Below are 12,488 nucleotides of genomic sequence, written 5' to 3' on the forward strand. Positions count from 1 at the left end.
GTTTGTTTTCAATTATATCTATTTATCTACTGTTTTTGTGCATTCCGAGTTTTTTCAATAAAAATATTAAACCAATATATCAAACCAAACATGTCCTCAAACTTATGTTTTCATTTATTCAAACGTTATTTGTTTAGTATTTTTGAGAATGCATAACCATATAGCGTTCCACATGTTTTTACTTCAGCACCATTAAAGTAATATCATTTTAATATTACATTCCACATCCTAAAATAGATTTAATATAATTTGTCCGTAATTTAATTTTCTCTATATGTAACAGTCTTTATCTTTTTAATCTAATACTTTTAAATAATCTATTACACTTCCCCTTGAGTGAATTTCCTGTTTCTATTCTAGAAATTCTAGTAAGGTGGTTTTATCAGTAAATCAAATTTTGTTCATATTCAGGGACAACAAATTCTAGGAACTCAGTTATCCAAAGATAATAAACTTCCTAGTTATCAACAGATTCCTATAAATTTGTAACTGTACTTATATTTTAGTGGTCTTACTCCTTAAAAATTCTCATTCAGCTTAAATACCCAGTCAGGATTTCGTGTTTCATTGTACAAAACATTCTCACATCCGTTTTGACCCGTTCTTCATTAGGTGAATGACCAGCCAAACTAGACGGGGTGAATCACTTCGAAATGCGGGTATATCAAGCACAACGGCCTTGTCCGTTGTCAAATTCCCATCTTTAACTCAGGTTTCAAATTTCATCGCTTACTGCATTTTTGTAATATGATAATTGTCACTTTGTGTTTAGTTGCACTTATTTTGTAGTGGTGGGTGTAGAAATAAAATACCACGTTTTACCCATAATACTAAAATATATTCTTCAAGGGTTTACAATAAAAATTCTCAAAACCTATACTGGTGAATGGGAAAAATATATAAGACTTGAAGTGAATACAATCAACACAATGAAAATAGGTAACGAAGGCAGGCAAAAACAGGTCAGAGATAACGATAATGAACTAAATTACAAAGAACAAAATTTACAACAAAACATACAGAGATGAATGTCTAACTTAACTGGAAAAAAACACAATTTTCTAAAACAGTACCTGAATAAATAAGTTTTCGAATTGCATTAAAAGTTGCCTCGAATTTTTGCAATTGCCATAATATATCTTTAGTAAAGCGATGAAGCCGAGTTCATCGTCAAGTTTATACGTATTTTTTTATACTACTAGTGTTGCAAACGTACCTGTAGCCGAAACCAATCGACAAGTATACACGTCAAAGTCTAGTGACAAATGTAATTCAATCTAAGTTTCACATCAAGTCAGAAATTGCTCTTTCAAAAAAAAAGGAAGCGTTTTTTTTTTATTTTTACGTACGAATATCCACATAAGTTTTTAAACTATTAGTGTCCTGTATATGTTTTTTAAAAGATGAACACATATATTAAGTTTAAGGTTTTCATATAAAGTTTACTGCACGCAGCAAGAGTTCTGTCGTCCGTTTTTGGCTTTTAGACGAGACTTCGGACGGTACTTCTCCAGGAATCCCAATTGCTTTGCATTTATTGCACCTCGCCTTTTCCTGTAACAAGAAACTATTTTTAAGGACAGCCTTCAACTGAATTTTGATGGCAAAAAAAAACACCATATCAATTTAAATATGTGCTCGAGCCTGCAAAGGCAATTTTCCGCTACATCGAAAGGGTTTCTCCATTTCAATCTAGTTTACAGAATATAGCTTTGTGCCCCGCTTCACGTGTTCAAGCATAAAACTCGTTACGCGAAAATTACGTAACTATAGCAGCATCAAAGCGATTGCTAATTATAATTATCGAACATGATTTTGATTAAGCTTTCTATGAAGTTTCAATCCAGAGGCCACTTAATTATTTCATAAGGCTTATTAGTTAGTTATGTTCTGCCACTAGCGTAAAACCTTACTCTTACTTACTCTCTAATAAGTTCCACAGCCTCCTCATATTTCAAGCCTAGTTCGATAAGCGCAAGCGCCACCATCACGGGGGCACGGCCTAGGCCAGCGACGCAGTGCACAGCCACGCAACCATCCGGATGCTCGTTGAATTGTTTCTTCAATACCCTAAACCATTCTTCAACTATTTCGTTAGGGGGAAATGTCCCGTCTTCGTACATAAGGTCGTAAACCTCGATGTTAACGTTCTTCAGCTCGTCAGTTTTGTAGGATGGCTCGCATACTCGTACCACTGCTGTCACATTATGCCTTTGTAGTTCCTGTAAACAAAAGTTGGTCTGAAAATGCTGTCATTAAAATTGAGATCATTTGACATAGATAAAGCGACTGATATGAGGATTAAACTGAAATGAAACCCCTATCAATTTGCATGTGCGCTTTGAGTTACACCGCAATTTAACTCTTCAATTAGCAAAGCAAACGTATCGAAAATGGGCAATTTCCACGTTACAATTGAAATCAACTAGGAAAATCCATCTGCGTGACGTCAAAGGCATTTCCTCTACATGACTGACATGCAAAACGATCATTAATGGTTTAGTGGCATCTGTCATTGTTCTTGTAACGCTAATGCGATTAGGTAACAATACCTGAAGTTCAAAAGGATTCTAAGAATCCAAATTGTTGGTAGTTAGGAACAGGTAAAATTTTCGGCGATCTTTTAGTTTATTCAACTCGAGAGTTGGTTCCTTAGAAAACTTTTACAGGGCTTTGAACGGACTAGTCTGCCAAAGCAGGTAGAATACCTTAAGAGCGATTAAAGGGACAGTAACATCTGGGTTTATGAATAGGGGATAGCCCTTTAGAAAAACAGGAAACAAGAATTTGAAAACTAAAATGGCTACATCTGGTGGTCTTAACTAAAATGCCATTAACTTGATTTGACCATTGTGTGTATGTGTTCTATTAATTACTTTGTGTTATCAGAAACACACCCATAAATAAAACTGACATGAAAAACATGCAGTTTACAATAATATCTGTTAGGTAGGTATGTACAATCTAATTCCCAGTTCATTTCCAACAATGCAGGTAATTTAATAGAAAGGTTGTCTGGTTTTATTGTCGTCTCATCTAGACGTCACTTCCGCTTATTGTTTTTTTTTACATTGATACTCAATCACATTTTTTACCTCCTTATAAAATAAGTTGATAATATAACCTATAAATAGAAATGAAAGCCCTTTTAAGGATGTTAAGATTCCTATTTTGGGAGTTTCCATTCGTGAACCGTGACGTCCTACTTTAGATTTAAAAATACGTTTTGCTTGCCGTAGCATGGCTAATGGAGGTTCGTCCGAATTACCATGGTACATGTTCCTTTTGCAGACCTACTAACCTACATTGGTATGGAATAAGGGCAACTGAAACGGCCGGGTACAGATTACTTTTGCAATTACTTCAAGCCAAGTTATTGCCATCAATTATGAAATGGTTGTTATTTTCCCAACAAACTTAAATACAATTTTTACTTGTTGCGTACTAAAGAAATTTGATACAACAGAAGGGTTACATCAAATACGCAAATACGCTTTTGCTTTTCCAAAGAAACAATTTCACAAAACCTACTGATATTAGGTAGTGTGTACTCAACTCTTTGGATATGAAAGGTATATAATTAGATGATTCTTACCTGAATGTAAAGTATGATGTTTTGGTCCGAAGGCCTGTCAGTAATCAAAAATCTAAAGTTTTTGTATTCAATTTCCGCTGGGGCGGGTCGGATGTCTTTCTGCCTCATGACGCCGGTTGTCATTACTTTGTCTTCGTTAGTTTTCACTAATTTATTCAATTTGTTATTACTATAGTTAAATTATTGGCTTCGATTCGAAAGTATCGTCGATTAGAAAAAAATCAGTCTCTCAATAGCAATTTAAGTAAACTTGAAGTATTAAGTAACTTGCTCCAGGTAGTTATTTACACTAGTTGATATGCTTCAGCAATATATAGAAATTATAAAACCGAGACAACTAGAAAAAGCTCATATCTTTTGGTGAAATGCTGATGGGAACGGCAAAATAAACTTTCGTTTAGACACACAGCTTATTTGGCTTTCTGATGAGGTAAATCCAATAAACTATGGCAACGTTGCAAAGACTAAGTTCAATAACTAGGTTTTGCCTTTCCGGTTTCCCTTTATTTGTGTTGAGCCTGGCAATATTCCGCGCTGTCCAAGTGGAACTCCATGTATGCCAGAACAGGTTCGCCAAAATACTGAAACAAAAATAATAGTTTGAAAAAATCAACGATATATTATATACGGTAGTATATAGTTCCGTCAAGTAACATTTCGCAATAAAAGTTAAAAGCTCGACTGGTGAATAACCGTTAACTCCGTAATCGGTACCCTTGACGAATTTTCTCCTTGACTTATTTCATTAAACAAATTCTGTGATGTTCTAGCAACTATTTTTTTTAACTGACAGTCAATGGCAATCACTTAAAAACTTCAAAGTTACTGAAGGATAACCATAGAGATTATGGTTAATAAAAACGATTGTTTGAGTTTTTCCGACGGTTTTGAATAATACTTTACCAAATGCATTAACCTTCATAAACAACTCCATCAAATAAACATCTGTAATGATTTTATCGTTTTGGCGAACTAAATTGGTCACGTCTCATATTTAGAACCTCATGACATTTATATAACGTTTTATTTTGGAAATGCTATTTACTTGTGTTAAGTTGGCCGGGAAAACTGCGAAATTCAAATTTTTCTACACGTCCAGGAAAAAATTATATTGTAAATGGCACAGCAATATTGTAATGCTGGGATAATTTGCACCTACGACATTATAGCCTAAACAAACAATAAAGATAGTAGAAGTTCTAAGGTTACCGATACCAGGCAATGCATATTAAATTATTACTGTTCGGGCTATGTCGGTATATTTTACGTGAATATCATATAACATATTCAATGACTTGCTACTACTGTGATCATTTTTGATTTGTCTGGCGGCTTGCAACTGTCAATAAACTTTGATTGTATTAGAAATATGGAAAATTTTAAAGATGATTAGTTAGGAACGTAATTTCACGGTTCTGACGCTTAAATAGGACGACATTCAGTAGTAATTAAGAATAATTATTAATACAAATCCCGTGGTAAACAACTTAAACGCACAATGTCTTTGTTTACCATCCTAATAAAAATAGATCGCAGTCATACAAAAGAATCACAAAATCCCGAAAGGTCTACGTGATAGATTTTTTTTTTCATTAAGGCGCACTTAGTAAACTACTTGGTCGAAACGTTTGTGTTGCCAAAATTTTGTTCTATTTTTGATTAGTGAATGACGAGAAAATGTTTGTTCAACCCAAAGAAAGATCAAAATAATATTCGGATAAACAATCCCGTGACATTTTTGTTATGCCAATCAAGGATAACAATTATTTTGCCAAGTTTAGTTGAGTTGATAACTGGTCAAAAAATTGATTGAGGTTATTGAAAAGAATGATGAGTTGAGTTTTAACCCAATGCAATTTAATAATAACCAAATAATGCGGTAAATGTATTCCATAACTTTATTATTCAAAAAGTAAAATATTATTCAGTAAATAAAGAGGGAAATTGTGTTTGAAATATGTTTTGCATTTAAACCAACTTTATGTGTTACTGGCTGAAATACGTCAATTTAACTTTTACTATACATATGGTAATGCACACTGATGAAATTAGACAACAAATGCTTCTTATTTATGGGGATAGCACTGGAAAGGAATTTCACGTGTAGGACAAGCAGAATGGCTGTACAGATCTAGAAGGAGCTGCTGATGGAATACACAGGGTGCTATAACACATAATTAGTCCTACATCAGTACCAAAGTACTTTAAGTCTTTTAAAATTGATTTCAATCTTTGAGGTTTAATAATTGTGAATAACACTGCACAAAACAATTTTTTTTCCAGATACAAAAATTATTTTAACAATATTTAACAAGTTAGTATACTGTTTATTAATCAATAAAGCTGAAACTCATCAGAGAGAAATGAGAATTCACTTGAAATCAATATTCTGTGGGTTGGTGATTTCATTTCGTTGTTTTAAGTTGAAACGCAGCTATTTACTGGACTGAAAGCCTACAAAATTTGTAGCAATTTTCCTTTTTACTCTAATAGACTAATCAAAGAAAGCATTGTCTGAAATACCTAAACAAAAAACCATTTGATTGCTACTTAACAGTTTGTTTCTATGTGAACAGGAAACCAGTTTTATATAGATGCAGGTCAGGTGGTGTTGTTAGCGATAAGAATAACCATATGGTATGTTGCAAATTATGAACAATAATCGAACAGGTGGTTGAGAATTATTGCAGTCAATAAAAATTTGTAAACTGACTGGGATTATCTGCATGATGTTTTTAGGTTGGTCTGGCCAATGTAAATTTTTAATCTCTTCAGGAAATCTATATTAACTTGACAACATATAAAAAACTCAAATCCACTTACATCATTTTATCAAGTTACTGATAATTTAATAAAGCCACAAGAAGGAATTATCACGTCTCTGAGAACGTACTAATGGTTTTAATGAGTGGAGATTATTATTCGACTGATTCATGCTCACATATATAAACTTAAAGCGTAGATCTAAGTAAACGAGCTGGATTGTTTTAGGATTAAATGTTCGCATGTATTGGGTTCTTTGACGTCATATGATAAGTACTTACTCGAATCCAAGCTTAAATTGTTGTGACAAAGCGGAAGTCTATATTAAAGCACAACACTAAACTGCACGACCTGGAACCTAGGGCACTGTAATGGTACTGGCTCTAAAAAGCCCAAACTACCTAAAGCGTGTTTATACAAGTCCTAAATTCAATTGAATGACTTGGAACACTCACGAGACGTAGTGGACCGTACTAGAGAAAAATTGAACGAGTTCTGTACAGATCAGCGTCAAAATATTTGTCCGCCTTAACATCTCTGTTGTCTGACTGTTAAAAACACACTAAATTATGCGCTCTTTAATCAACTTATTTTTAATTTATTTAAACAGAAGACGAGCTAAATTTAGCCTACCTGCTTGTTATTAACTGTAAACTAAATATTTTTGTACATCACATTGAAAGTTTTAGTGATTACTAACACACCTTATCTGAGGAATACAATACTAAAAGGATTACTAAAATAATGAAATTCCCCGAAATTAATTTTATCTACAGTGTAAAATGCACCATGACACATGTGACTTGCTTAATTAATTTGGTGCCAACTATTTTTTTTTTCAGGTGGTTATCAATCATACTGTAGTAGGTCAGTGCCTAAATAGGTTCCAATTTTAACTGCCCAATAAATCCACGTGCCGGAGTAGAAGAAAATGTTTGTTTATTTAGTTTAAACAGCAAACAAGCTTAGAAATTGATATAACAGCAGCCTTCGTATTCCGACTTATCAGAACAGATAACGGGCGCCAAGAAGATTTGCAGTGCACTTCAAAACGCTACGTATGCCATATTATATCCCGCAAATAAAATGTAGGTACATTTTTTATTGAAATTATCACTAATTCTGCCCTGAACACTTTATGATCCAGGTCAAAGACTGGGACAATTTGCAATGAGCTTTTCTCTACCTGCATAGTAATTAGACTGAGGGATCCTCGAGGGGTAGATTGCCGAAGTATTTTGGTGGACACACTCGAGGTAATTCGGACTGAAAACCGCAAAACATTTTGAAATAACATTGACTGTTTATTTCAAAATGTTTTGCGATATTTTCCTTGGACTTTTGAGCGAAATAAACCCTAAATAAAGGAAATTTTGAAATATTTTAAGGAACACTTTGTAGCAGACCAAGCAGTAGACAATATAGTGTATCAATATAACAAAATTGACCGCACATGTAATTATTATGGTAAAATCTTTGTTACTACTTGATATTTAGTTGAAACAATATTCATTACAAATTATTATAATAATTTACCAATTTTTCAACATTTTTAAGGTCACGTGACAGGTGTCAACTGGACTTACAGTGGTTGCATTTGTTTTCACGTTCCATGGAGCGAGCAGAGCTTTTTTGACGTCACAATGTCGTAATTTGACAATTGGTCAAATTATGGTTTCACCAAATTACGTCATCATGACGTCAAAAACGCTCTGCTGGCTCCATGAAGCTTGAAAACGAATGCGGTCAGTGTTGCAAGCACGTGATGTGTCTCTTCACCGCCCTCTATACTAGAAAGCCTAAAATGTCACTTTTAATGGCGGCGTTAACAGTTTTCGTTTTATACACAAACGTATGCAGTAAGAAATATGTATTTTTTTTATTATTTTGTGTAGTTGATTGCAAGTTGTGAGTAAAAAATCAAAGAAAGGTTCATTCCTGATCCAGATATGTATTTTATACACAATCAAGTCCAGCCTAAACAAATTGGTTAGAACATTTGTCCTAGAAAGTACAACACACAGCAAACTAGTTTAAACACTGTTCAATGTAAGAAAATCTGTAAATCCTTGAACTAGGTAAGCAAAAATGGTAAATGGTTCTTATGTTATTCCAAGAACATTCATTCAAAATTATTTTTGTTGCTCTCACAATGAAGGATGCTTTAAAATGTGACTCACATACCTGTGCATGTAACAAATACCTAATAAGTTTACTGTACTAGAAACCTTCTTGTACCTACCATTGAGTATAGTGTTGGAGTAAAATCATCCCACTTCAAAGTGTTCAATAAACTGACACGGTTGGGCTTTTTCCTGAATTGCTGTTACAATGTGGCTTGAAAAACTTATGAACGGCAGCAAAGAAAAATAACTTACGCAAATAACTTCAAGTCTTGATTTTAAACCGTAAAAATTCATCTAACCCTCAAAAAACTCAATTTCCACAATACGAACTGTCACCACTATTCCCGCCATATTGGAATTTTTGACAAGCACCTTCTAGGCTTTCTAGTATAGTAGGCGGTGGTCTCTTACAATTTTAGCTTTTACAACTGTCTAAAGTAGTCCAAGTTTTTAAAGTTTAAACCACATTTTAACGGTAACGTGATTAATTTTGATAGATATCAACTGGCCTTTACAGTGGTGCAAGCTCAAAAATTGAATTATCCAAGTCACGTGACGTGTATTTTGCAATTTAAGTTTTTACAACTGTCCAAATTTTATTTATCAATTTTCCAAAGTTTAAACTGCCTTTTGAAAGTCACGTCACTGTTTTTGACAATGACAACTAGTCATTACAGTGTTGCAAGCTCAAAAATTGAATTATCAAAGTCACGTGACGTAGTTCTTACAATTTTACCACAATCTAAATTTAAACTACTATATATTTAATTTGTCAACTGTTTCTTTTAACTTGGTTACTATGACAGTTAGAAGATTCGTTTAAACGTCAAAATATAACCCGTAATTTCAGACAACCGTACAAAAAATATTTTTGTCTGTTAAAATAACCTAACCTAAAAACTGTCACGTGAGCTTTTGGGTTATAGTTTCCACGAGGAATGACTATATTTTTACTCGGATTGTGCCTATAATCGATTTTTTTGACTTTTTTGTGAAAAGCATTGAGAGGTCTGCCTGGGGATGACTTAGAGTCAGACAAATCCTGGGCTGAAAGAAAACCCCTGGCAAATTGCCTCCTAAAGGGAGAGAGAAGCCAATCTGCTATGAGGCATTTTGAGCAATAATAAAGCATTGTGAAGTATTTTAAAGGCATTTCAAGTGTTTTTTGTATGCAAAAAGGCATTTTGGTGTACACAATATCGGCGGTCTACCCCTCGGGGATCCTTCACAAAAAGGGTAGCAAAACTCACAGTTTCAATTTAATAATTTTTCAAATATTTATCTAAATATTAGCGCGTTTGTCTGGGAATTTCAGTATTAATCTTTATTCATATTTAAGTATATTATTTTAAAGAAAATCTATATATGCATATAATATTTGCTGTCCCAATCAGTCACAGTCAAAACACTTTAATACCTATCATTTATTTGTAGCGTACTAAAGAAATTCAACATAAAAACAATTTACATCAAATACGCAAATACGCTCTTAATCTTCCAAAGAAAAATTTCACAAAACCCATTGAAGTGTGGTAGTGTGTACTCAAATCTTTGGAAAAAAAAACATTTAAGTGTCTTTCAATAGATTGTAATCATAACAAATTAGAATATAATCAGATTAGGAATTTGAATGTGATACAGACCATGTAAGTGGCTTTGTCAAACAAATAAAAAGCATTACATAATAGTTTAAATTAAATTTGTGACGTGCATACAATAGTTCCCAGAATTCTGAATCATCTTGTAGAATAATTGTTATCAGCAAATATAGTTACATAGGTAAAGTTTATCAGTTCAGTTCTCGTTGGGTTGGAAAACTATTCAATAGTTGAACAGTGCATTTCCTAATCCAAATACTAGAAAATGTTTTCTGAGCTTGAAAACCAAAATAAGAATGTTGAATAAAGAGTTCTTCTACAAACCCCACTTGCACTTGCAAATTCCTGACAAAAATGTAAACGTTTTACAAATGCACAATATGTTCATAAAATAAAAATCTAGTGTTAATTAATTTTTACCCAAAGTAGAATAATTGAAGACACTTTAAAAACTAAGGAACCATGTGGTTATTAAATTTATTATAAAGTGGATAACACAAACTGTAATATCCTTATCACAAGACGGGTTCCATTTAGTAGATAAAAAACAAAAAAAACCGTAGAAATTCCCTGAAAGTTATTTTTAGGCTAAAACCACAAAAATTAAAACTCAATGTGAGCCTCACCTTTAAAGCATTTGTAACATATTTTCGCAACAAATAGCCTTCCCGACTGAACTTTTGCCCAAAAAAAAAGTAGAAAGTTGAACGGCACAAGCACTCTGAAAACGATATAAACCCACCTGAAACCGTCCTAACGTCTTAAAATAGCTAACTTTCCAAAATAGCATCGAACTATACTAGACAGGCCTATTATCCTACTTTTACTCACCGCTATAGCCATACACATTGAAAATAGGATTTCCTAAGTACCACGAAACGTAGAAAAATCACAACACGCTAAAACCACAACGAACGTCTAGCCCTAAAGAGGACGAATTTACTTTTGCACTTCCACGCAGGATAGGCCTCGCAAGCAAGATGGTTCTTGGACAAAGTCGTGCACTGACGTCAGTACTATGCTCCGCCTCCTCACAGTCTCTTTATAATGACGAATTATAAAGTTAGGACTGTGACGTCACAGTGTGGACTCCTATCTATTCTTCATTCCTATTGTACTTAAAACCAAACGTTATATGTACTTTTTCTTTAAAATGTGCATTGCAATAGTCTTCCATACTGTGAATACGTCACTTCAAATTTGATTACATTTAATTAAGTACCACGAAGAAATATATGACCTTAAACGATATTTTTAACTAACTTAATTGTACAAGAAACTAGTATTTCACGTACAATTTACTGAATTGTAATATCTAGGATTGGGTTTTTAGCTGTCCTTGACTGGCCATCGATCCAAGTCGTGAGGCCTATTTAGTGTCAGGCAACCCACAATACATTTATGCGATATTTTTAAACTTCATTCAAGTGGGTAGTCTTAAGGGGTTGATTTTATTAGATGAGGCGGCGATAAAACAGACTCGTAGGCTATTTCTTTCCGAGAAAAGTCAGTTAATTGAAAATGAAGTGGTAGACGTCAATTTTGTATTTACTTAGCGGGGTGCTATTTTTGCTCCCCTCGGTTTTCTGACGTAACGTCGGGGTTGTTTTTCAGATTCTTGAATTACAGTAATTAGTTGTCTGGATGGACATTTTTTACTGCTTTGAATCAATATTTTTTTCATTTACTTATGAAGATATAAGAGGGTTTTTGTAGTACAACTTTTAGGATAAGTTCAATCATCTCGAGTTTCCTAAAGGAAATATATAGATCAGAATAATTTCTGCAAGTTGTATCTACTCCATACAACGTGTACTGCAAAAATATGGAACAAAGACCATTTTGATTCACTCATACTTAAGTATTTCTTGCTAATACAATAAAATGTTTAAAGGTTTATATCCTCTGTCTTGTTGCGCTCCTATGCTTTGGGTTGGTTCACCAACTCATCTAGATTCTCAAAGCTGAAAATAAACTTGAAACATTATGGTAGTGGACTTTTTTCAAAATAAATCCAAGTTATTTATATCAGATATGATAATCCCACCACAGGATCACCTAAAAACAGTAAAATATTGCCTAAAAAACCTCTCTTCAAACTAAAAAAAGTATTTGTAAATTCAGGACCAATCTTCAAGACGTTTTTTGTAGTTTTAGTGTCTGTAACCTGTAACCACAGGTCTGCATTTCTTCAATGTTAAAAAGGCCTAAAAAGACGTATGAGATCTTTGAACTTCTGTTCTATAATGTTGTTACAGTAAAATTGACTTTTGTATGTTCTTGATATATTTGTTAATTACATCATAATTATATAATCTGATGAAGAGCCCAAATGAAAAAATGTTTCTTTTGAAGTAATGTCAACTTTAGGAAAAAGATCAAAGTCAAAAATTAGCAACGGATAAA

General features: G+C 33.4%; 1 protein-coding gene across 3 annotated transcripts; it reads right to left on the minus strand.

Annotated features, from left to right (window-relative positions):
• Positions 1-816: 816 nt before the first annotated feature.
• PRL-1 (protein-tyrosine phosphatase 4A family member PRL-1) lies at positions 817-11,101 on the minus strand. 3 transcript variants are annotated; one of them, XM_081994096.1, is made up of 5 exons: positions 6,814-6,944; positions 6,640-6,759; positions 3,596-4,176; positions 1,924-2,222; positions 817-1,554 (listed from the first exon to the last, which is right to left on the minus strand). In XM_081994096.1, the coding sequence occupies exons 3-5, from the start codon at positions 3,716-3,718 to the stop codon at positions 1,443-1,445; spliced, it is 534 nt and encodes a 177-aa protein (XP_081850222.1). In that variant the 5' UTR covers positions 3,719-4,176; positions 6,640-6,759; positions 6,814-6,944; the 3' UTR covers positions 817-1,442. The 3 variants fall into 3 exon arrangements, with proteins under 3 accessions (XP_081850222.1, XP_081850221.1, XP_081850220.1); XM_081994095.1 differs by lacking the exons at positions 6,640-6,759; positions 6,814-6,944 and adding an exon at positions 10,914-11,101; XM_081994094.1 differs by having other exon boundaries at positions 6,640-6,928.
• Between the last annotated feature and the right edge of the window lie 1,387 nt (positions 11,102-12,488).

The sequence above is a fragment of the Ips typographus genome, linkage group LG16 (genome assembly GCF_016097725.1).
Source record: "Ips typographus isolate SLU linkage group LG16, UJ_Ityp_2.0, whole genome shotgun sequence".
Classification (NCBI taxonomy): domain Eukaryota; kingdom Metazoa; phylum Arthropoda; class Insecta; order Coleoptera; family Curculionidae; genus Ips; species Ips typographus.

What these genes read in the sequence shown, in the direction of transcription:
- PRL-1 (XM_081994095.1), bottom strand. Translation starts at nt 3,718, where the DNA reads ATGACAACCGGCGTCATGAGGCAGAAAGACATCCGACCCGCCCCAGCG. An exon ending in ACATCATACTTTACATTCAG is followed by an intron (nt 2,223 to 3,595) that starts GTAAGAATCATC and finishes TTTTGTTTACAG; the next exon opens with GAACTACAAAGGCATAATGT. An exon ending in GCTGTGGAACTTATTAGAGA is followed by an intron (nt 1,555 to 1,923) that starts GTAAGTAAGAGT and finishes TTCTTGTTACAG; the next exon opens with GAAAAGGCGAGGTGCAATAA.